This window comes from Martes martes (assembly GCF_963455335.1).
Source record: "Martes martes genome assembly, chromosome: 1".
Taxonomy (NCBI): Eukaryota; Metazoa; Chordata; class Mammalia; order Carnivora; family Mustelidae; genus Martes; species Martes martes.
The window spans coordinates 71,482,303-71,508,842 of record NC_137888.1 but is presented as its reverse complement, the minus strand read 5'-3'; the positions used below and the strand labels follow the sequence as shown (position 1 = coordinate 71,508,842).

At 38.3% G+C, this 26,540-nt stretch overlaps 1 protein-coding gene across 1 annotated transcript in view; it reads left to right on the top strand.

Moving 5' to 3' along the window:
* Nucleotides 1-26,540, top strand: part of PLSCR4 (phospholipid scramblase 4) — a 49,577-nt gene that overhangs the window by 7,934 nt on the left and 15,103 nt on the right. The window contains exons 2-4 of the mRNA XM_080826477.1: nt 15,215-15,453; nt 16,251-16,278; nt 17,570-17,680. Coding sequence (XP_080682603.1) covers nt 16,272-16,278; nt 17,570-17,680 — 118 coding nt within the window. The 5' untranslated portion in view covers nt 15,215-15,453; nt 16,251-16,271. The remainder of the gene's footprint in view (nt 1-15,214; nt 15,454-16,250; nt 16,279-17,569; nt 17,681-26,540) is intronic.

The window sequence follows — 26,540 nt, the reverse complement described above, 5'->3', positions numbered from 1 at the left end:
CTTCACTTACATATAACACACAGTGCTCAACACAAGTGTCCTCCTTAATACTCATCACCCATTTAGCCCATTCCCTGCCTACCTCCCGTCCATCAACCCTCAGTTTGTTCTCTGTAGTTAAGAGTCTCTTATGATTTGCTTCCCTCTCTTTTTTTTTCCCCTTCCTCTATATTCCTCTGTTTTATTTCTTAAATTCTACATAAGAGTGAAATCATACGATGTTTGTCTTTCTCTAACTGACTTATTTTGCTTACTGTGATACAGTCTAGCTCCATCCACATCATTGTAAATGCAAGATTTCATTTTTTGATGGCTGAGTGATTATACACACAAACACACATACATACATACATACATACATACCACACCTTCTTTATCCATTCATCAGTCAGTGGATATTTGGGCTCTTTCCATAATTCAGCCATTGTTAATAATGCTGCTATAAACATCAGGGTGTATGTGGTGCCCCTTCAAATCAGTATTTTTGTATCCTTTGGGTAAATAGTAGTGCAATTGCTGGGTCATAGGGTAGCTTTATTTTTAACTTTTTGAGGATCCTCCACACTGTCCAGAGTGGCTGCACCAGTTCACATTCCCACCAACAGTGTAAGAGGGTTCCCTTTTCTCTACATCCTCATCAGCATCTGTTGCTTCCTGTGCTAATTTCAGCCATTCTGACAGGAGTGAGGTGGTATCTATTGTGGTTTCAATTTGTATTTCCTTGATGATGAGTGATGTTGAGCATCTTTTCATGTGTCTTGACCATCTGGATGTCTCTTTGGAAAAACTGTAGTAAGTTTTAAAATCAAGAAGTGTGAATCCTCCATCTTTGTTCTTTGTTTTTAAGATTATTTTGGCTTGGTATAGTTGTCTTTTGTTTTCATATGAATTTTATGTTTAGCTTGTCAATTCCTTAAAAAAGGCAACTTTGATTTTGATAGAGATTATGTTAAATGTATAGTTGAATTTGTGGAGTATTGCCATCTCAACTGTGTACTTTTATTTAAATCTTACTTGATTTATCTCAACATTATTTTTTAGTTTTCGATACACAGATTTTATACTTTTTCATTGAATTTATTCCTGCATATGTTATTTTTTGATACTTTTGTAAATGGAATTGGTTTATTTGTTTGATTCATTGCCAGTGTATAGAAGACATCTGATTTTTGCATATTGATTTTATGTCCTGCCACATTCTTGAACTTGTTTATTTGTTCTAATAATTTTTAGCAGTTCCTTGCAAATGTCTATGTGTAAGATCTGTCACTTTCTTCATTCCCAATCTCAATACCTTTTGTTATTATTTTTTTCTAACCTAACTGGCTAGAAGTTCTAGTACAGGGGCACTTGGGTACCTCAGTCAGTTAAGTCAGTTAAGCATCTGCCTTCCACCCAGGTCATGATCCCGTGGTTTTGGGTTGGAGCCCTGTGTCCAGGCTCCCTGCTCAGTGAGAAGTCTACTTCTCCCTCTCTGTCTGCACCCCCCACCCTACTTGTGCTCTCTCTCTTTTAAAAATAGAAGTTTGGTCCAATTGAATTAAAGAGGTGATAGTGGACGTTCTAGTCTTATTCTTTGGTCTTGGGGGAGCACATTCAGTCTTCCTCCATGGAGTATAATCTTAATCATGAGGCACTTAATAGATGCTTTTTATCAGATTAAAGAAGGTTCATTCCATTTCTAGGTTGTCCACTGGTGTTGTTTGTTTGTTTGTTTGTTTGGTAATGAATTCTGTCAAATATTTTTCTGCATCTATTGAGCTGATTGTGTTGTTTTTTATTTTTTATTATTTAATCATTCCTTGATTTTTGTATGTTAAACCAGTGTCTTATTACTATTATAATTCCCACTTGGTCATGGTATAGAAATCTTTTTATATGTTGCTGTATTCAGTTTCCTAGTATTGAGAATTTTTCTATCTATAGTCATAAGGGATTTTAGTGTAGCTTTCTTTTCTTGTGAGGTCTTTGACTTTGATATCATGGTCATAGTGACTCGTAGAATGAGGTGGGATATGTTCACTTTTATTTTTTAAGAAGAGTTTATGAAGGATTAGTATTTATTATTAAGCATTTGGTAGAATTCACCAAAGTGAATCTGTGCCTGAGATCTCTGTGGGAATTTGATTACTAATTCAATCTCTTGTTATGATTCTATTCAGGTTTTCTTTTTCTTCTTCAATTAGTTTTGGTAGATTATATCTTTCTAATAATTTGTCCATTTTATCTAGTGTATTTAAGTTTTTGATATATGGTAGTTCATATTATTTCTTTTTTTTAAGCAGTGTTTTTTTTTTTTTAAGATTTTATTCATTTATTTATTTGACAGAGAGAGAGAGCACAAGTAGGCAGAGAGGCAGGCAGGGAGAGAGGGAAGCAGGCTCCCCGCTGAGCAGAGATCCCAGTGTGGGGCTTGATGACCTGAGCTGAAGGCAGAGGCTTAACCCACTGAGCCACCCAGGCACCCCATATTACTGCTTTATAATTCCTTTTTTCACTGTATAGTTGACAGCAATATGCCTCCTTTTGTTTATGATTTAGTAATTTGAGTCCTCTCTCTATTTTTATTCATTAGTTCAGCTAAAAGTTTATCAGTGTTGTTGATCTTCTGAAAGCAAAAATGGTTTTTGTTCACTTTTTTTTCTATTTTCTATTTTTTTCTTTCTACTTGAATTTTTACTATTTTTTTTCCTTCTGCTTCTTTTGGTTTTAATCTGTTAATTATTTTTTATTTTCTTAAAGTGGAAGATTGGGTTATTGATTTGAGAGCCATTGTTTTAAAAACATGTGCATTAACCAGTATAAATTTGGGTCTAGCATGGAGCTAGCTGCATTTTTAAAGTTCTTGGCATTTTGTATTTTCATTTTCATTGATCTCAAGGCATTTTCTAATTTTCCTTGTGAATTTTTTGCTAATTTGTTGCTTATTGAGAAGCGTATTGTTTAATTTCCAAGTATTATGAACTTGCCAAATTTTGTTCTGTTTTTGATTTCTAAATTTAATGTCATTGTTTTCAGAGAAGATTTTCTATGATTTCAGTCTTTTAAGGTTTATTGCCGTTTGTTTCATGGAGTGATGCATGATCTTTCTTGGAGAATGATCCGTGTACACTTGAGAAGTAGGTAGTCTGGTATTGTTGAATGCAGTGTTCTATCAATGAGTATTAGGTTTAGTTCATAAAAATGTTCAGGTCTTCTGTTTCCTTATTGATTTTCTGCCCAGTTGGTCCATTCATTATTGAAAATGGGATATTGAAGTCTCAAACTGTTATCGTTTCTTCCTTCACTTCTGCCCAGTTTTGCTTGTGTATTTTGTGGCCCTCTTGTTATGTACACATGTATATATAATTGTTCCATTTTCCTGGTGAATTGATCTTTTTATTATTGTGAGATATCTTCTTTGTCTCCTGTAATAGTTTTGTCTTAAAGTCTATAGCCACTGTACTTTTGGGTTAGCACTTGCTCACATGGTCTTTACCTTTTGATTCTTTTACTTTCAACCTGTTTTGTTTTTTTTTTATCTAAACTGTGTCTCTTATATGCTACATATAGTTGGGCCATTTTTTTTTTCTTTTATACCCATTCTGCCAATCTTTGCCTTTGATTGAATTGTTTAACCCATGCCTATTAAGGTAGGATTTATGTCAGACATTTTCTTTAAATTTTTTAATTTGAGTATAATTAACACACAGTATTACAGTAGTTTTGGGTGTACAGCATAGTGATTCAACATCTCTATGAGTTATGTTATGCTCACCAAAAATGTAGCAACAGTCTGTCACCATACACCTCTATTGCAGTATCACTGGCTATATATCCTTATGCTGTGCCTTTTATTCCTGTGACCTATGCATTCCATAACTGGAAGCCTGTATTTCCCACTCCACCACACCCAATTCTCCCATCCCCCAACCCCCTTCCCTCTGGCAGCCATCAGTTCTCTGTATTTATAGGTATGATTTTGCTTTTTGTTAATTTGTTCTGTTTTTTAGATTTTACATATGAGTGAAATCATATGGTTTTCATTTTTCTCAGTCTGACGTATTTCACTTAGCATCATACCTTCCAGGTTCATCCATGTTGTTGCAAATGGCAAGAGCTCATCCTTTTTTATGGCTACATAATATTCTGGTACCACACATGTGTGTGGCATGTGTGCACATGCATGCACGCACATATCACATCTTCTCCATCCATTCATCTACCAATGGAAACTCAGCTGCTACTTGTTTTCAATTTGTCTTAACATTCCATCTTTCTTTTACATGTTTGCTTGGTATGTCTTTTCTTTTTCCTTTTAGTCTACTTTATCATTACATTTGAATAAATTTCTTTTAGAGAACATGTTATTGGATCATTTAAAAAATCCATTTATCGATTTTGGTAATATATGTCTGTTTTTCAATATGTTTAGTACATTATATTTAATGTAACTATTGCTGTATTTGAATTTATACTTGCTTGTTTTCTTTTTCATTCTTCTGTGTCTCATTTTGTCTTTTTTTTTTTTTAGCAATTCAATCTTTTTATAGTATTTAATCTGTTATTATGTTCTGGATTATATCTTTTTTTTTTAAGATTTCATTTATTTGACAGAGATCACAAGTAGGCAGAGAGGCAGGCAGACAGAGAGAGGAAGGGAAGCAGGCTCCCTGCTGAGCAGAGAGCCCAATGCGGGGCTAGATCCCAGGACCCTGAGATCATGACCTGAGCCGAAGGCAGAGGCTTTAACCCACTGAGCCACCCAGGCGCCCCCTGGATTATAACTTTTGAGTAGTGCTTTTAGTGGTGGCTCTCAACACATGAGTTGAGACCTTTCTGGTCTTTTGTACATATGTACTGTATCCTGGATATTGTATTTTGAATATTATGTTAGAAGATTCAGAGTCTTATTTAGAAGCTATGCAGGAAATTGATTTTCTCATTGTTTTGGCAGGCAGTTGACTCCTTTGGGTTCAGGTCACAGGTTCTGCCAGACTTCTGTATGTTGTGATTTGAATGTCAGTTTTCATTTTTATGAAACATTGGTCATGCTACTTAGATCTCTTTTGCAGTCCAGCAGCCAATCTGACACCTGGACTGCAGTCTCCCTTCAGTTCTCAAAGTTTTTGTTAAGATCAGATCCATGCATGCATCACTTAGGGATGAACCCAGAAGTTTATAAATAACTTTACTAGGACACTTTCTGAAGCTGCTTCTTCACTCCAATCTCCTTATTAGCTTTCTGGGCCTCTCCTTTTCAAATCTTGGGCCAGAAAAAAAGGTTTTATTTACTTTTTTGTTGCTGTGTACTTCCCACAAATTAATTTGTATACGAGACCCAGTTATAGGAGGACAGAGAGAAAAAAGAAACAAAGGAAAGAGTTTCTCCCCATCCTTTTGGGACCACAGCTCCTTGTATCCAGAGGAAGATTCCACTAGGAATCTGTGAGCCTCCTTGGATACAATCACTCCTTTCTCCACAGTGGAAGTGCCAGGATCTGGGACATGAGAAAGTGAGAAAAAGAAAAAATATTGAGAAACTCTCTTTCTGAGCTTTAGGAATTCCCCTAGCCCCTGCTTCCTCTGGAGTTTTCTCTGCCCCTGGTGCCTACCGTACTGTGTTATAGACTGCCTTAAAACCTGTCAGGGCAGGGATACCAGAAGAAGATTAGGAACCTGATTCTGGTTTATGGTTCTTCCATTTCTGGCCTTCTCCCATGCTCTTGCATGGCATTTCTAGAGTCTTCAAATAGCTGCCTAATCCTTCTGTCTGGGCTAATTCATGGCATTCATTGGGAGAGACAGGGTGCTATAGGTTTACTAGATCTTACCCAGAACTGAAACAGGTGATCTGTTATGAATTTTTTTCTCTGGGTTCAGAATTTCTTTCGAAATTATACATATATTCCCCAAACCTTACGAAATGGGAGGTGAAGGGAGCTCAGGGGAAGGGCCTATTTTCACATTATAGAGTATAGTAAGTAGTAGGAGAGTTGGGCAATTTGAAAGCAATGTGAGGGTGGTGGGATAGGAGAGACAGCGCAGCAAGAATACAGAAGGCAATTTTCAGTGGGATTTAGAAAAGTAATCTGGCCTCTGATGAGGGTATTTGAAACCATAGTTTCCCCAGGTCATAAAACTGACCTTGAACAGGTTATTTAAACTCTGAGATTCTCTTTCCTTACCTGTGTAATGAAAGTCATAATATCCACTTCACTCAAAATATACAAAGTTCCTGGCACCTCCTAGATAATTAGTAAATGATATCTAAAATTGTAACCTAGTGAAGCTGTTTTAAATATATTATATTGGTTTATTTGGGGTCTTAATCAGTAGTAACCTCGCAGTTCTCTACAGCTAACTGCTTCTTTAAATAGTACCTTAAATTTCCTCTAAAAAGTATAAAAATTTTTCAATTAAAAAGAATCATGTTTTCTATTTGGCCTCATTCCAGCTTGTTTTACATTGGAATGTAATGATGGTTTATCTGTTTGAGAATTTGGAAACATGACTGGTTTACTTATTTCCAGCTCTGTGGTTTAGTATTATGATATATTTAAGTATATAAAAAACATATAAATAGATGTAAGTATACAATATATATACAGTGTAGGTAAGTAGTATGAAAACTTACCATTTTCAGTTGTTTCTATGTAGCAGGGTTGTAGAAGTAGTATGTGGTCAAGAGAATTACATTTTATAATTTATGAGAACAATGTAATAATGCAGACTAATGCAAAAGTGACAAAAATGTGCATATTAAGGAAACTATCTCCATGTGGATCAACTAACATTCAAAAAGCCCTTACATAAAGAAATTTAATTTAATTCTAAATTTATTTAGAATACACAACAGCCTTTTCTTTTTAATCCAGAGGAACTGATGCATGTAAAGTATGTTATCCTGTGATCTGTCATGATCCAGAATATGTAGGGAATTATATAAGCAAAAATTTCTTCCATTAGGAAACATACCTTCTAGTTAGGACTTCCACCAAAATTTAATCGTCTTTAAAGCCCTCATCTTTCCAAAACTGTTTATGCTTGTGATTCCTGCTAACTTCCTCTCTGTGTTCTCTCTAAGCTTCCTTACCAGGAGGCTCACTCTCAACTAGCCTACCTGCTTTTCTTCACTCTCCACCACATGGCACCACCTCCAAGACAGAAAGTGTTTTCTTTTGGGTCCATCGAGTCTCTTCGGCCACGATAGAATAGCTGAGACCCCAGTACTTCCTTTTAGAAACATGATCTCCCCTTGGGCCAGTTTTGCAGGGAGCATTATCTTCCTTAGCTTTATTTATGTCATGAGAAATCTTACTGCCGAATTTTTTGTGCGAAATGAATTCTTCACTTATCATATTCAGTTAAGTAAGTAAACTGAGTTTCACATTTATACCTGACATTATCCTTGGTAATCGCACATATGAATTAGTGTATTTATAATCCACAAAACTTTAGCTGAGCCAAAATAGATGGATTAATACAAATGTATCACCATTACTGTAAGAACATTTCAAAGACCGCACCCACCCATTTATGAAATGAATTGCATATTCAAAAAGAAGCATATTTGAACTAGTTGTTTCTGCCTGTTAATACTACTGTCTATCACCAGAAACAGGGAAAAGTAGCTCATTAGCTTGTATTTATTTTTCTCTTGTTTCTCCACTCCACCCTACTGTAGAGGTTAGGGTTCACCAGAAGAGTTCTGGTGTGGCTGCAGTTACGGATAAGAGGAAGGCACAGGTGTAGCAGCAAAGTGCTGTAGCCTGGGGGAACTGGATTACTGGCCAGTTGCTGACAGTACTTCTTAATGGCTGTGAACCTTGGGGAAAAGACTTTAAATAGCTTTTCTGTGCCTCAGTTTCCACCTCTGTTATAGTACCTCTCTTATAAAGCTTTTTATGAAATTACTATCTGTATACTGCCTGTGAAGATATCTTTAATGTGTTTTTATCAAATACAATTTAAAGAAAAAAGAGATCATCAATAATAGATCAGATTTTGATTTGGTATATTAGCCATAAAAATAATAATCAGTTCTTGGACATCCCAGCCTTTTTCATCCATTAATGGGAGATTTAAAAATGTAAAATTAAAAAAAAAAAAAAAGCAAAGGAACACGTAACAAGTTTAGTGAATTTACTGCGAAAAATATAATTAAACTCTAAATGTGTAAGATTTAGGGAGACTCAGCAGCCATATTTTTGGATAGTCCAGTCAAATCTGATTTGAATTAGTCTGTTCACCAGCAGTGATTTCCCAGAGGCGAACCCTGAACATGTGTTTTAATTTGGATTTTCTTTCAGAAGGGTAGAGCTATTTTAATATTCAATCCAGAATCCATAAGCAAGCAAAATAGAAACACAATGCACCTGTTGCCTTTAAACCTCCAATTTGGGGGGCTCTTTCTCTAGGTATCCCTCAAGTTTCCATTTGTCTTTGTCTTGCCTCATTCAAAGAAGTGAATAAAAGTTTTATGTTTTAATTACCAAGAAATATTTAAAGGGTCACTTAAAAAAGGAAGAATCAACAATCCTTTTGAATGTGTAAATAAAAGTTCCTTCCATACAGGTGTGAGTACCTGCTATTTTGTAATATTTCCACGTGAGTGATTCTCTAAAATCTGTAAGGCACCATATCAGTTAAAATTTCTCTTTGAGGAAACACAGTATTTTTAATATTTATTGAATTAAGAATTATGTTTAATGGCATGGTAATACAAAAGAAATTTTTCACTTAGCAAATTGGCAAAGTTTAAAGGGAGGTAATATGTATTAACACTGAGATGGTCATTCACATGATTTGGCTTTAAACTGAAGGAGCCTTGCTAGAAAGAAAATAATTTGGCAGAATGTTCCCTAAGTTGTAGAAACATTCACCTACAGAACACAAATCCTTCTTAAATTATTTAATTATAAGGTGTGTATACCAACATTTATGTAAATAGAAATTTTATAATATTAGTTACAGTACTAGAAAGGTATGAACAATAAAAATGGAATAGTTTGAATAAGTGAAGATAGTGTTTGGTACCTTGCATTTAAACACATACTTTTGTTAGTTCACAGTATTTCTAATATTTATTATAAAACTCCCCATGCATACACGCAGAAACATAAAGTCATGCACACATATACACACACAGGACATTCTCCAATATTTTAAGAATAGTTATTTTTGGAAGTTGGTTTAAGAGTTATGTTCATTTCTTTATACTCACTGATGTTTTACAAATGATGATGTTTTACTGTTGTGATGAGAAATATATATCTGTACCTCTATTTGTAATAGTTTAGCAACTCTTTCAAAAATCTAAGCACTAACCACCCAAAATTAGCACAAACTCCACAAGTTTAAAGGTTCAGTCCCCAGTAAGACTACCACCACTGAAGATACCAGCCATAAATTTCAGGGATCCCCAGGTCACCCACACTTCTGAGCAACTGGCTACAAATGTGGGGGTTCTCATCACGCTCTCAGGTTTGATCATTCACTAGAATGACTCAAAGAATTCTAAGTACTACATTTACAGTGCAGGTTTTATTATGTTAAAATCAGGACCAGCCAAAGGAAGAGACATGTTTTGTGAGATCTGGTAGGATTTCAGATTTGAAACTTTCATGCCTCTTTTCTGTGGATTCAGAACTTCGCAACATACTGATGTGTTGACCATCTAGAAGCTCACTCAAGCTTCACTGGCCAGAGTTTTTATTGGGGTTTCACTACATAGGCATGGTTACTTGACTCTTTAACCAAGTGGTTGAACTAAGTCTCCAGCCTCTCTCATCTCCCTAGAGGTCAAGAGATAAGTAAAATATAACATAGGTCAAAATATCACCCTCTTTTTTTTTTTTTTAAAGATTTTATTTATTTGACAGACAGAGATCACAAGCAGGCAGAGTAGCAGGCAGAGGCAGAGGCAGAGGGAGAAGCAGACTCACCGCTTCTCTTTGAGCAGAGAGCCCAAAGTGGGGCTTGATCCCAAGACTCCAGGATCATGACCTGAGCCGAAGGCAGAGGCTTTAACCCACTGAGCCACCCAGGTGCCCCAAAATATCACCCTCTTAATTCACATGGTGGTCTTTTGGCGTGATCAGCCCCCAACCTGTGACATCTCCTTAGCATAAATTGAGGGGTGATCCAAGGCCCACCATGATTAATAAAGACACTCCCATCACTTAGAAAATTCCAAGGGTTCAGAAGTTTCTCCCCAGAGTCTGGGACAAAGGCTAGACAAAATCTTCCATATACAATAACACTAAGTTACATGTAACCACTGAAATTGAGTAGCCATCGCTTCCTATGGAAATGGAAGAAATGATTAATACATGAGAGATTAATAAAATCCTACCTAATAAATATTTTTTAAGCAAGGCATGTATACAGTCCTAGGACTATTAGCACATTAACTTATATTTACCCAGCATGGATTCTTGTGAAATAAGAGGTTTATAAAGTGTGCTTGAAAAATACCAACATTTACATTTATTAAGAGTTTCATCAAGGCTTTCATATAAACCAAATGTAATATTACCTATATGTTATCTCATTTGAATATATGCCATGAAGTACTACACTAATATAAATACTCAGTGTTTCATAATGCAGAATAATTTAAAAAATAACCTCAATGTTTATATCTTGGAGAGGTAATGAATATTTTAATTTTTAGGAGGTATCTTTAGCTATAATTGTCTGCAATTTTTAAAGTCCATTACTAGATAAATCCATTCATCTGAATAACATAATTAATATCACTCCTACTAAAATCTAAAAGCAAATCCTGTAGACATGTAAGAAGTGCTCTAACTCATGTGTCTTTCATTTAGCTATGAATAGGAAAAAGCCCTCCAGCAATGCCTCCATTTTCTTTCTCCTAGTTCTTTCCAGTTTGAAACTCATTACCAGCAGCGCTTCTAAAATCACGTCTGCTAGAACGATACTCACTGCTGGTAGACAATGAGGAGTTACTGATGTCAGCTTGAAACCCAGGATGAAGTCTTCACAGGGATGCTTAGTGATGCCTGTTAAATGGCTGAACGGCAAACAGCTCTTTTTTATGCCACACTTGAAGACAGACATTTATTCTTGGTCTCTTCACCAGCTGGTTTATTTTGCCTAGTGAAATTATAGTAATAATGAGTGCTTGTTCAGGTTTTGCTGTGTGCCAGGCACTGTTTTAAAAGTGCTATGGGGGGTTGGGGGCGCCTGGGTGGCTCAGTCAGTTAAACGTCTGCCTTTGGCTCAGGTCATGATCCTGGAGTCTTGGGATCAAGCCCCACTTTGGGCTCTCTGCTCAAAGAGAAGCGGTGAGTCTGCTTCTCCCTCTGCCTCTGCCTGCTACTGTGCCTGCTTGTGCTTTCTCTCTCTCTCTGTCAAATAAATAAAATAAATTCTTTAAAATAAAATTAAATTAAAATTTTAAAAAATGAAAGTACTATTTGAGTGTACCATGTCAATCTTTACAACAGTTCTGTGAAGTATGTAAAGTATGTTATCCTCTGGTCTGTCATGATCCAGAATGTATATTATGCTGCCTATGACACAACAGATAACCCAGTAGCAGAACAGTCATTCCCAAGTCACACAGCAATTAGGGATACCTGGGATCTGTGTATCTGAGCCCCTGTTCGTACTACCTGAAGTGTGCTGCCATACATCACCTTCCAGCCACCAAGTCTGCCCTCCTCCAAGTATTCTACCTTCTGTACAAAGGATATCATCTCCTAGCAGTTCTATGTTAAAACTAAATGGCCAGTTGTGTTAGATGGACTAGGACTTTACAGGACCTAGCTGTTTTTCCTGCCCTTGGTCAGAAGCAGAGGAATTGTACAATGATCTCCTGCTTTCTTTTCTCTCCTCTCACTGTTGGAAGGCACTGGAAACAGGCAAAGCTGAAAGTTTTAGTTTGCATCGGCAGATCTCCAAGACTTCTGCCTAGAGAATTTCAAGATTATCACATCTCCAAAGGCCCCCTTGCCAAGAGGCCAGGACACATTCCAGTAAATACTCAACTGCAAAAAACTGACCATTCTCAGTTTTGTGATTGAAGTTTCAAATATCCATGGTGTGGCTCTAGAGTCCGGTTTCACTGAGCTTTGCTAGCACGTCACTGTTTACAGGAGTGGAATTGAAGAGCAAGGTACAGCACAGCTGCAGGGTTGGAAGCAGCCAGGGGTGTCCCATGTAAATGCTCTCTTGCTGTGGAATGCAATTTACGGTGTCAGGGCTGCCGTGCAAAGCAGCAGACCACGGCTTCACCAACCTCATCCTCTCCAGCCCATGTCTCCTTTCCCTCTTTATTAGGTTCCAGTTGGCTTAGATTCCCCTGTATGCAGCTTAAGCCCTAAAAATGCAGAAGACTTTTGGAATTAAGAGCTCTTGGAACCATACCATGCTAACTTTTTGTGGAGACTCAGTTCAGTTTTCTAATCTGAATTCCATCTGTTGTAAAGCCAAAACCCAGTCCCTTTTCAGCCTATAGCACTTTCTGTCCTTGCTGAGTGATTGAGAAATCTGAAAACAATCTACTGGATGTTAAGGGAGGATTAAGTTACAACATTCATGCTTGTACCAGCTGGAAATTATCCTGCCTTATGTAACGTTTTGGATAAAACTATATGGTAAAATTTTATAACCAAGGGAAGAGAATTTGAGGTGGGAAAGGAGAAGAAACCATTACCTCAAAGGAGAGGGGGAGGGAAACAAATACTGCAAACACCTGCAGCCTCTGCGGCAATGTGTGGGTATATTTTACTTTGATGTTAATTGCTTTTTAAAACATTTTTATAATTTTTTTTAATTTAAAGTTTGGCATATTTTTTCAAGTTGTTACTCAATCACTTAAATCAGATTTGAATTCTAAGCTTTGCCTGGCGTGGTTGAGGACTTATTTTTCTCTACACAACATCAGCCTCAAATATGCCTGAACACAGGGGTTATATTGAAAGTACAGATTTCCAGGCCTGGACCCCAGATGTACTACCTCACATCTGGGGTTCAGAAATCTGTACTTCTTCAAGTGCTTACCTTGAACATAAAAATATTCAAACCTCTATCTTTCCCTAAGTTCAGCAGTTGTTCACATGTGCCAGTTTTGCATTATACTCTACCATTTGCCACTGTAGATAGTTGAGTAGATGATGGGCGCATGGGTGGAAAATTTCCTCTTCACGTAGGCACTGGTTTCTTCATTGTTCCCAGGATTGATGTAGAGAAGAACAACAGATATTTATTAGTTAGAAAGTTATACATAACATGGAACTGTCAAACAGTTCTTTTGTATCGTGAAATCATGTCAGACACATAAATAAGCATCTTTAATGTATATGTACCTTTTAAAGACTAGTGAGAACCCACCACCCTGTAAACTATACATTAGGAGAAACTTCAAGCTCTTGTGGGCCATGACAAAACACTTGCCCCACACCCTATCTCCATATGTACCCATTTTCCTGAGTTTTGTGTTATTCCCTAATTTTTTAAAAAGTTTCTCCCATGTATATATCAGAAAAAATGTTCTGTTTCATTTTCCTGCATTTGGACATTCTTAAAGGATAATATGTGTTCTCCAATGACTTGTTTTTACCTTTTTGTTTAGTGTTTTAATTTTGCAATTCATCTCTCTTGATGTGCATGGCTATAATTTGTTTTTACTACAACATTCACTTGCATCATAGGAATGTACCAGAATTTATTTGTTCAATGTACCATTGATGGACATTGGGAATATTTTTAGTTTCTTTTTTTTTAATTTCTTTAAATGTTTTTAATTATGTTCAGTTAGCCAGCATATAATACATCATAAGTTTTTGCTGTAGTGTTCAGCGATTCATTAGTGGCGTGTAACACTCAGTGCTCATCACAACATGTGCCCTCCTTAATACCCATCACCCATTTACCCCAACCCTTCCCTATCCCCCTTCCTTCTGTAACCCTCAGTTTGTTTCCTGGAGTCTTTTAATATGAACAGTGTGTCGGCGTTTTTGTATGTATCTTCTGTATACATGTACAAGAGTCACTTGAGTGTGTATTCCTAAGAGTGTCCAGGATTTAAGGTTCTAGAAACATTCATTTCTAAACACCAGAGATTACCATCACTGAAGGAGTAGGATCTATTCCCTGTACTCCTTTGATTGACTTGCAGTTTGATCCGACTTTTTGATGTGCCCCAGAATACATTTTTTGTTTTTTAAGATTTTATTTATTCATTTCAGAGGGAGAGAGACAGAGAGAGCACAAGCAGAGGGAGAGGGAGAAGCAGACTCCCCACTGAGCAGGGAGCCCGACATGGGGCTCCATCTCAAATCTGGAGATCATGACCTGAGCCGAAGGCAGAGGGTTAACCATCTGAGCCACCAGGAGCGCCCCCCCACCAAAATACTTTTTTAACCTTTAAGACACATAGGACTTTGTACAACTAGCTCTAGTTCCAGAAGTGAGTGGAAATGTTGCGAGACTGGTGGGGTTCTGATCGGTGCTTGGCAAGATAGTCATTTTAGCTGGAAATCTACATACTGGCTTATGTGGTGGTGGTGGTCATTGAGTCAACTCAGTATCCATATTGACTACTATCTTATATGGTAATCTGAAGTTTCTTTGACACACCTCATCTATATTGGTGACTTTCTACTCAGCTCAGACAACACAAGTGAACCTATTTTGTAATCTGATAAGCAGGATGACACAGTGGAAAGAAAATCCAAGAGGAACTTTGAATTTAGAATTACTTGATTTTAGCAAGGTTGGCTATTTATATATGAGAGAGATAACGTAATTTAAGGTATGGAAAGTATTCAACCTGTTGCCTGACAATAGATAAGCATTCACTAAATTATAGCCTTTGTTGATGTTGCTCATTGTTATCATCCAGAACTCAGAAATCCTGAAATTCCTTTCTCTGATAACAACTTTTTTCTTCAGTCTTGAATGATTCATGAAATCTCTCCCCCGCCCCTTGTTTCAAATCTCATCTCAACCTCTGGTTTACTTCTCTTGAGTTACACTCATAATGTTTACATATACGTACTGTCTATTTAAATAAAATAAAATATACTTCTTCTGGCCTCTTCTTAAACAAAACATGCCTATTTTGAGCTTTTGATTCCCACCCTCCCCAGTCCCTACCATTTCCCCACCATCTTCCTCTCTAGCACTATCATCAAGTCCAGTACACGGGCCTGAAAACTGACCCTCATCCTTGACTCCTCTCTTTCCCTCGGTCCATCAGCAGCTCCTGTAGCTTCAGCTCCTGACCACACCCAGACCTCTCCAGGGTGACCTCCCCGATCTAAGCCAGCTTCGGTCTCACCGTGATTAGGGCTGCCATCCCATCCTCACTGTGTCCTTCCACTTGTGCCCCCTCAAGAGAAAGTATAACTCAGCTCTCATCTCCCCACTGATTCAAGTCCTCCGAAGACTGCCCAGCTGCAATTACAGCAAATCCAAACATTTCGCCTCGGTCTTCAGGTATGATCAACTCGTCTCCATCTCTTCACTCTCTTCTCCTCGGTCCTTGGGTCCCAGTCACATCTGACCTCTTCCTCACCCTTGAGTACCCCAAGCTCAGTGCCATCTCAGGGCCTTTGCACATATTGTCTGTTTTCCTAGAACTCCCTTTCTACATCTGTAGTAGAGTGCCTCCTCTCCTGGGTCAAACAGCTCAAAGTTTACCCCCGAGAGAGGCTTTCCCTGAGCCTCCTGGGACCCCATCCATGTTTTTCCTCAACTTTTTACTTTGTTTTCTTTATAAATGTAGAATGTAGATTTAATCTTTTTTTTGTTTTAATTTTTTTTTAAGATTTTATTTATTTATTTGAGAGAGAATGAGTGAGAGAGAGCATGAGAGAGGAGAAGGTCAGAGAGAGAAGCAGACTCCCCAAGGAGCTGGGAGCCCGATGCGGGACTCGATCCTGGAAGTCCGGGATCATGACCTGAGCCGAAGGCAGTCGTTCAACCAACTGAGCCACCCAGGCACCCTGTAGATTTAATCTTAAATATTTGTTAATGTGTTTTTAATCTCATGCCTCCAAAATAAAATCTCCAGCTTGATGGACACCTGTTTTTCTGGTTTATTACTGTATTTTCAACATCTGTGTTGGTGCCTGATACCTAATAAGTGCTCAGTACGTATTTATTGACATAATGAAGGAATGAATGAAAGGTAACTAGCAGCTAAAAAGATTAAAGAATCTTACATGTATCACTAAGTAATAATAGTAACTATATATATCTATCTCAAGGTATTAAAACGTTTTATTTTTCAGGACTAGGTGGAATTCTCCAAAATGTCAGGTAAGATTTTATGAATAAATTTCAGTAGGCTTTATTTATGAATTTTGTGATATTTTCTGTAAAAATTGGAGTTTTATTTCCTTTTGAAGTTATTTTTTATTGTTTAGCATTTGGAGAAACCATATATGTATTTATTTATATATATATGAACATTTCTATCTTTAACGGAAAAGGATTAAAAGGGAATTATATTGGCACATATGTACTAAAAGATCTCTAAAGTATGTGGGGAGAATTAAGTAAAGGAAAAAGTAAGAAAGTAAGTCTGCAAAGAGGGACAGGAGTAGTAAGAAGCCTGTGATGACAGCCTGCTCACTGAGAGGACTCAGAATCAGGTCTTGCATTTTCAAGCAGTGCAAGAGATGATAGGAGAGAAACACCACCTTTGTGGGATCTGTGTTTTTCAGAGATAAAAATCAGTTAAGAGAATCAGAATTTTTCCTTATAGTGAGTACACAGAGACATGTCTCTGATCTCAACAAGGGGACGAGATAGCATCATGGAAAGTGAGTTCAGTCCCTTTCTTGCAGCAATTACAGTGACCGAGATCACTTTCACTGGAGAGGTAGATTAAACTGCCTCTAACTGAGTTGTATGTGGCACTACTGTGTTTTTCTTTGTTTGTTTGTTTTTAAATATTTTATTTTTTTATTTTACAGAGACTCAGCGAGAGAGGGAACACAAGCAGGAGGAGTGGGAGAGGGAGAGGGAGAAGCAGGCTTCCCACTGAGCAGGGAGCCTGATGCGGGGCTTGATCCCAGGACTCTGGGATCATGACCTGAGCTGAAGGCAGACGCTTAATGACTGAGCCACCCAGGTGCCCCGGCACCACTATGTTTTAAGCCATTACATATTTATCGTGTGATGTTTTGAATTTATTTAAAGACAGTCATTTTCCAAAAAGGATTAGGGAAAAAATAAGATTCACTCTACATATGACTGTGTTCTCCATATTATATAGTGGGGAAAATAATTTTTGCAAATGTGCCAGGAGTTTATGTAGGTAGGAATCAGCATGAAGTCATCTGAACCACTAGCATGAAAGTGTGTTGCTTTGATCATAGCACAATATAAATAATTGCTTAGTTTTTTTTTAAACCTATATTCAGCCTGAAAATTCATCAATATATATTAATAGGTTAATACCTAATATACATGATGAATTATGTGTCTTTGAAAAATATGTGTATTTCGTATTATTTATATTCCTTGATAAGAAAAAAATGAATATATTCTCTTATCATATTATCACTTCATTGTGAATCATGTCCCCTTTACCTGTCCTCCCAAGGTGTGGTCCCCACAGCCCCGGAACAACCTACAGATGAAATGGAGAATCAAACAAAATCTCCTGATCCAAGGCCTGATGCTCCTCCTGACTACAACTCGCATTTTATACCAGGTGGGTTAAATAATCAGAAAGATTATTTCTCCTCTCCAGAAAACCATACTAATAGTTAAGATTGCTTTTAAAAGTTAGTGAAATTGAATGATTCAGTGAATAAATATTGAATGCCTCCAGGATGCCAAGTAGTTTACTAGAAATCCATTAGAATATATTTCTAGGCTACTGGGGAAGGAAGTTAAACAAACACTGATGGCATTGTCTTCACTATAATGAAAATATGAAGGGAATGTTGTAGGGCCAAGATGACAGTATGACTCCACCAGGGATTTGAGAGAAGATATAACTGAGGAAGTCAGATTTTTCTGGCTTGATAAGGAGTTTCTCACTCAAAGAAAAGAAGGAAGGGACTTCTTTCTGGCAGAAGGAATTGTATTTTTTTAAATTATTTTAAAATTAACATATAATGTATTATTTGTCCCAGGGGTACAGGTCTGTGAATCATCAGGCTTACACACTTCACAGCACTCACCATAGCACATACCCTCCCCAATGTCCATAACCCAGCCACCCACTCCGCACCCCACTCCCCCCAGCAACCCTCAGTTTGTTTTGTGAGATTAAGAGTCTCTTTTGGTTTCCCTCCCGATCCCATCTTGTTACATTATTTTTCCTTCCCTACCCCTCAAGCACCCCCCCACCCTGCCCCCTTCCCTCCAACAACCCCTCCCCACCCCTGGCAGAAGGAGTTGTATACACAAAATCACAGGTTTGGTGGGGGAATGAGGGGTAACTCATTGATGAACGTTGGGGAGGGCACGTGATGTTTTGAGCAGTGGGTAATATATAAGACTGATGAATCACTGACCTCTACCTCTGAAACTAATAATACACTATATGTTAATTAATTGAATTTAAACTAAAAAAAAAGCCCAAGGTCATGAAAGTCTGGTAGGAGACATTCATGGGAAAAATGGAGGTGAATGGCCTTGAGTGCTGACTAAGGAGTTATACAAATATTTTTGTAAGTCTGAATGCACTACTGGTGGTGATGCAGTGAAATGGGTATTCATAAAGGTAGTAGAAATTTGAGTTATTATCGTCTTTTTAAAAAGTAGGCAATGTGTAAAATTTTCAAAATTAGAAATACACTGACTTTTGAAGTAAGGAAAGAAATAATCAGGGTTGTATGCAAATACATTTTAGTGGCTTAGAAAATGATAGATAAGGTGTAACAACATTTCTCTAAATAGATAGTTAAGTGTATATTTAGAGGTGGAAACCATTGAGTTAGTCTGTGAAAGAGGAGAAAAAGCCCCAGTACCCACAGGATAATGGTAAAAATGTTGTTTTGGCTCTAGACATAAGATCAACAGAACTCAGTTAACCTCTGCCTTTGCAGTGTTTTCTGAAAACAGCAGGGCTTCCTTTCCCCCTTTTCCCCATACATATGCATATGCTCCAATATAACCCCTCATTACTGGCTCAACTCCTGCTAAATCCAAGGTCTTAACAGTCCTAAATTATAATCACACTGTATTTGACCATTTCTCTAAATTTACTTCAGGGCCTGTCAATGTGATCCATATAATCTATCTTATATGCATGGATCACTCTATATACAAGAATCTAGATGCCACTAGAACAGAAATTTTTTTTAAAGATTTTATTTATTTATTTGACAGAGAGAGAGCGCTCACGTGCACGCACAAGTAAGCAGAGCAGCAGGCAGAGGGAGGGGGGAAGCAGGCTCTCCACTGAGCAGGGAGCCCAATATGGGGCTTGATCCCAGGACTCTGGAATCATGACCTGAGCCAGAGGCAGCCGCTTAGCTTAACCAACTGAGCCACCCAGGTGCCCCTAGAACAGAGGTTTCTAAGTAACATTGGTTATAAGTCATGTTCTGTTTGTCTGGGAAAGTGTCTATTCCTCTCGTTTCAAAAAATTAGCAAGAGCATAGGATGTATCATTCCAATCAAATGATTATATGAGTGGAAAAACATCATGGTGCAGAGCACAGAACTGAATATTCAGTTAGAAATACCTTTGACAAAAAATTCACTATGATCGCCACCTAGTGGCTGTACTATATATTTATTTATGATGATTGATGCCAGTTGTGGCCCTGTAATGCCAAGAAGGAAATTGAAATCATTTGATTACATAAACATATATATAATTTTTCTTAGAAATATAATCTATACTGAATAACCCTATAATCTAAATTATAATTTTCTAATTTATGACCCTCAATTTTTATTACATGAGGTACTTTTATGTTTAAAATCACATGGTTAATATTTAAAGAATTAAGCAACTCACTGAAGTGATAAAACAGTATTCTTAAGATTATTTATATGACTTTTAGTTGCATTGTTTTTAATAGTTCAAAAAAAGGGGGCAGGGATATCTGATTTCCAGTCTAATTTGGGTGCTCTTAAACACAGTTCTTAAAGGAACTGAAGTATATTCTTTTTATTTTAATAAACATATAATGAATTTTTATCCCCAGGGGTACAGGTCTGTGAATTGCCAGGTTTACACACTTCACAGCACTCACCATAGCACATACCCTCCCCAATGTCCATAACCCCACCCCCCTCTCCTGACCCCCCCTCCCCCCAGCAACCCTCAGTTTTTTTGTGAGATTAAGAGTCACTTATAGTTTGTCTCCCTCCCGATCCCATCTTGTTTCATTTATTCTTTTCCTACCCCCTAAACCCCCCATGTTGCATCTCCACTTCCTCATATCAGGGCGATCATATGATAGTTGTCTTTCTCTGATTGACTTATTTCGCTCAGCATAATACCCTCTAGTTCCATCCACGTTGTCGCAAATGGCAAGATTTCATTTCTTTTGATGGCTGCATAGTATTCCATTGTGTATATATACCACATCATCTTTATCCATTCATCTGTTGATGGACATCTAGGTTCTTTCCATAATTTAGCTATTGTAGACATTGCTGCTATAAGCATTCGGGTGCACGTGCCCCTTCGGATCACTACGTTTGTATCTTTAGGGTAAATACCCAGGAGTGCAATTGCTGGGTGGTAAGGTAGCTCTATGTTCAACTTTTTGAGGAACTTCCATGCTATTTTTCAGAGTGGTTGCACCAGCTTGCATTCCCACCAACATTAAAGAAAACCTCTGTCATACATACTAACGGCTACAAAGATAGTTTTAAAGAACATCAGTGTTCAGACAATTCTTAGTGGTTGAGAAAATTTCTTTAATCTCACATATTCAGAGAAATGCTTTGAAACATGTCAAGGAGACACAGTTCTCATCTGTGCCTTATAATTCTAGCTTCATAAAAGATACAATTTTATTTTTAAATAGATCAACTTGTCCCACCTATTGTAGCAATTATCTCCTTCTAAATGGGAGTACAGATTCATCCCACATGGTGAAGTTAGCAATTTTTAAATATGTTTTCCACACAATGTTTGTAAATGTCTCCAGAAAGACTTCCAGGATTTGTAAAATATATTGAATTAAGACACAGAGCGGATTCTGAGCATCAGATTTAAGGAAAACAGCATGTTGGTACTCTGTCACTGCAAATTATCTTCCCCTTTTATAGTTTTGGCTTAAAATCTAATTGATCTGATATAAGGATTGCCACCCCAGCTTTCTTCTGATGTCCATTTGCATGGTACATTGTTTTCCACCCCCTCACTTTAAATCTGGAGGTGTCTTCGGGTCTAAAATGAGTTTCTTGTAGGCAGCATATTGATGGGTTTTGTTTTTTTATCCATTCTGATACCCTGTGTCTTTTGATTGGGGCATTTAGCCCATTAACATTCAGGGTAACTATTGAGAGATATGAATTTAGTGTCATTGTATTGCCTGTAAGGTGACTGTTACTGTATATTGTCTCTGTTCCTTTCTGATCTACTACTTTGAAGCTCTCTCTTTGCTTAGAGGACCCCTTTCAATATTTCCTGTAAAGCTGGTTTGGTGTTTGCAAATTCTTTCAGCTTTTGTTTGTCCTGGAAGCTTTTTATCTCTCCTTCTATTTTCAATGATAGCCTAGCCGGATATAGTATTCTTGGCTGCATGTTTTTCTGGTTTAGTGCTCTGAATATATCATGCCAGTTCTTTCTGGCCTGCCAGGTCTCTGTGGATAAGTCTGCTGCCAATCTAATATTTTCACCATCGTATGTTATAGACTTCTTTTCCCGGACTCCTTTTAGGATTTTCTCTTTGTTGCTAAGACTTGTAAATTTTACTGTTAGGTGACAGTAATAGTGACCTATTCTTGTTGATTTTGAGGGGGGTTCTCTGAACCTCCTGGATTTTGATGCTTGTTCCCTTTGCCATATTGGGGAAATTCTCTACAATAATTGTCTCCAATATACCTTCTGTTCCCCTCTCTCTTTCTTCTTCTTCTGGAATCCCAATTATTCTAATGTTGTGTCGTCTTATGGTGTCGCTTATCTCTCGAATTCTCCCCTCGTGGTCCAGTATTTGTTTGTCCCTCTTTTGCTCAGCTTCTTTATTCTCTGTCTTTGGTCTTCTATGTCACTAATTCTTTCTTCTGCCTCATTTATCCTAGCAGTAAGAGCCTCCATTTTTGATTGCACCTCATTAATAGCTTTTTTGATTTCAACTTGGTTAGATTTTAGTTCTTTTATTTCTCCAGAAAGGGCTTTTATCTCTCCGGAGAGGGTTTCTCTAATATCTTCCATGCCTTTTTCGAGCCCGGCTAGAACCTTGAGAATCATCATTCTGAACTCTACATCTGACATATTACCAATGTCTGTATTGATTAAGTCCCTAACCTTCGGTACTGCCTCTTGTTCTTTTTTTGAGGTGAGTTTTTCCGCCTTGTCATTTTGTCCAGATAAGAGTATATGAAGGAGCAAATAAAATACTAAAAGAGTGGCAAAGACCCCAGGAAAATGCGTTTTAACCAAATCAGAAGAGACCCCAAATCGTTGGGGGGGAGAAAGGGGATAAAAAGAAGTTCAGAAAAAAAAATTTTAAAAAGAAAAAAATATAAAAAAGAAAATATATATATATATATTAGACTGTTGACTAGAACAGGGTCACCCACTTAATTTTGGGAGTATTTTGGTCTCTTAGAAGAAACTACCTCCCAAAATTTTAAAGAATGTAAAACGTATACAAGGGTAAACACAATGAAGGGATGGACTATGCCTATAAAGATGAAAAAAAAATTTTTTTTTTTTAATTTCTAAAAAAGGAGTTGATAAAGTAAGTTGGTTGGGAGAATAAAGAAAAAGAAAGTGGAGAGAATTTGCTCAGTCTGGAGACTAGAACAAGCCTGGAGCTAGACTTAGGGTATATTTTGATCTATTAGAAGTTGTACCCCAGATTTTTTAGAAGGAAAAAACCCTATGTGTATACAAAAAATAAAGTTAAATACAATGAAGGATAAAATATGACTATAATAATGAAGGTTCAAAAAAGATTATTATTATTTTTGTGAAAGGTATTGTTAAGATAAACTAGTTAAAAAACGTTAAAAAAGAAAAGGGTAAAGTTAAAAAAAATTAGCAGAAGAAAAAAAATAATATTAAAAAAAATTATATTAACTGCAAGACTAAAGAATCATGGGGAGAAAGCCATGAGTTCCATGCTTTGCTTTCTCCTCCTCTGGAATTCCGCTGCTCTCCTTGGTAAGTGAACTTGGTCTTGGCTGGATTTCTTGTTGATCTTCTGGGGGAGGGGCCTGTTGTAGTGATTCTCAAGTGTCTTTGCCTGAGGCAGAATTGCACCGCCTTTACCAGGGGCCGGGCTAAGTAATCCACTCGGGTTTGCTTTCGGCAGCTTTTGTTCCCTGAACACTTTCTGTAGAGTTCCGGAGGACGGGAATGAAAATGGTGGCCTCCCAGTCTCCGACCGGAGGAGCCGAGAGCTCGGGGCCCCACTCCTTAGTGCGCCCTCAGAGAAAAGCACTCAATCACTCCCGTCTCCCTGGCCTCCGGCTGTCTCCGAGCTCACCCAGCCTGTGACTGGTTCGAGGTAACCCCGAGCTGAGACGTCACTCCTAGGCTCTGTCTCTGTAGCTGGCTTCCAGGCTCTAATACCTGCGAGCTCTGCGACACTCAGACATCCCCGATCCTTCTGTGATCCTGCGGGACCTTGGGCCATGCTGACCCCACGTGGACTTCACCCCGGTTTAGCCTCTGGAGCGATGTCCCTCAGTGGAGCAGACTTTTAAAAGTCCTGATTTTGTGCTCCGTTGCTCCAGGAGCCGGCCCCTCCCCCCGCGGTCTATCTTCCCGTTGCTTTGGATTCACTTCTCTGCTGGTCCTACCTTTCAGAAAGTGGTCAATTTTCTGTTTCTAGAATTGTTGTTCTTCTTCTCTTCGATCTCCTGTTGGATTTGTAGGTGTTTGCAATGGTGTGATAAGCTATCTAGCTGATCTCCTGCTACCCGATGTCGTCTCAGCCTGCTCCTTCTCCGCCATCTTGACTCCTCCCTGAAGTATATTCTTCATGACAAACTGAAACATGGAATTTCTTCCATTTGTTCTAAAGCCATTAGGGTTTTTTGTTTTTGTCTTTTCTCATGTAGCTCTAATTTGACATTGTTTCTAGTTACTATTATGTGTCCTTTAGTCTCTCCTGACTCTCGGTCTCTATCAAGACCTGTATGTCCTCTGTCCTCAGGAACTGGTATTCCCCACGGTTGGGTCACTCCCCTGCCCTGCCTTGTCTCCTGTTCCACCTATTCCACTCATCCAACCTTTCACACACTCTCCTGAGTGATCTTCGTAAGATCACTTACTATTTTTAACCATTTAAGGATCCATTAGCACTCACCCATATCAATTTCCTCTGCTCTGAACTTGCATTTCCAACTGCCTATAGACCACGTCTCCCGGAAGGGCCCTGGATGTCAGATTCATTGGTCTGCAATTCAACTTCGGCCTGTTGCACCAGAACACATACCCTCTACTCTTTCCCTCCTCTGGAGGTTTCAGGGATCTATCTCAGAACTTGAGAATTTTTCCTCATATCCAGTCTGTTACTGAGACAGGACCATCTCTTCAATAGTCCTTCTTATTGCTCCACCTACTACTCCTTGCATTACAGATTAACTTGCCTTCCATCTCTACTCCTGTAATTAACTTGACTAATTGAACCTCATTCATAAAGGACCTAAGTGTAAGTCCAGTTGCTTCACTTTCTATTTTACTGGCATGCAGTTTACTCTTCGCACAGAGTATAGATCTTTCCTAACCTTCAGTCCCTCCCCATCTTCCTTTCTGGCCTGTCTGCTAAATCTCAGTACATAGCCTTGCCCCTTGCAATACTGAGCACCTGCTCTCCCTGTAAAGCCTTTGTCCGTTGTGGGGGCACTGGCTGGGTCTAATGTGTTAGCACTAATATCCTCCTCTGCCTGGGTTGGGCACCCTTCCTGTCTAATCTCTTCACACACTATGAATCTACCTCTGATCCCACAAGTTACTTGCCGCATGATAACCATTCACTTTAAAAAAAAAAAAATTTGTGTATTTTCTGCAGAACTGAATGTTCTCAGACATGTCTTTCTACATCTTTCTGTGTCTAGGATCAAACACAGCAGCTGGTCCTTGAAATGGCATTGTGGAATGTTTTCCAAATAGACAAATGTTTGATTTATTTCATGTCCTTGTTCTCAGACAGTATTAGAAGAAAGGGTTCCACAATTCATATGCTCCTGAGTGGAATTTTGATGAGTAACCAAAATGTCCCAGACTTCATGAGCATCAAAAGCCACTCTTCCCTTTAATGCCCAAATCACTGGAATCTGACCCTCCGTCCAGTTTGCCTTAAAGGAAGTGCTGTCTGTCTTTATTTCTCATCCCAGACAACTTCGGGAAGTCTTGGGGAATATCCCTTCCTGGTAGTGGCTGGTTTCTTCAGCATTGGCCGACCCCAGACCACTGCTTTACCTGTATGCTGGTGACTGCTTTCTCTTTCCAAAGCCAGCTTTTACCTCCTGAGCTGTTTTTCCTGTACTGTGACATCCTGTAGGAGGTGTGTGTGTGTGCACGCAAAACTTAACGCCTTACAAAAACAGCTGCCAGCTAGAGTTGCTCTTCTAGTCTATAGTTTCAAGACCATCCACAGAGTCCTATTTTGGTTGTTCCTAGCCTCTGATCTAAAGACAGTATTAGCATAATTTAATTAAAGGTGCCCCCGCAGTCAGAATGCTTGAGTTTTAATTCTGACTCTGTCACATATGGATACTATTGATCCTTTAGCAAGTTACTTATCCTCCTTTTTTCCACTGTAAGTTAAGGATAATAATGATAATAGTCCCTACCACATGAGGTTGATACTTAGTTAACAAGATTTAATACATGTAAAGTAGTTACAACAGTGCCTAAAACATATTAACAGCTCAGCAAGTATTAACTCTTACCTTTTTTGTCATATATAGTAAACCTAGTTTTCTCTAATAGGAGCTCCTTCTTGCTCTGCATGGTGTCCGGGATCCAGTTCTTTGGGTTTTCCAAGAGAGAGCATTGTCTCCACCTTACCCCCTCTCTCAGGTCTTTTTTCATTCTGCGGGAGTGACATTTTCAAAAAACAGCCACCGATGGACTGTTCACATTTGTCAGGAAGTGTCAATCCCCACCCTACACAGCTGTGTGGCATTGCTTTTCGATTATGAAAAGAGACCAGATTCCCAGTCTGTAGAGCCACAGGCCCAGAGCCTGGGTTGCTTCGGGAAATAGGACCCCTCTGTGGAGCTTCAGCATCACAGCCCGTGCTACAGCCATCCCTGCTGCTCCCTTCTGCGCACCTACTTAGACAGGAGCTGAATCTCGGCTTCTGACACCCCTTGCTGTCTTCTGGACCAACATCCCAGTATAAGAAAACATAGATACATGCACATACGCACATTATAAACGGTAATTTTATAAACAAATAGCAATTTTCAGAAAGAAA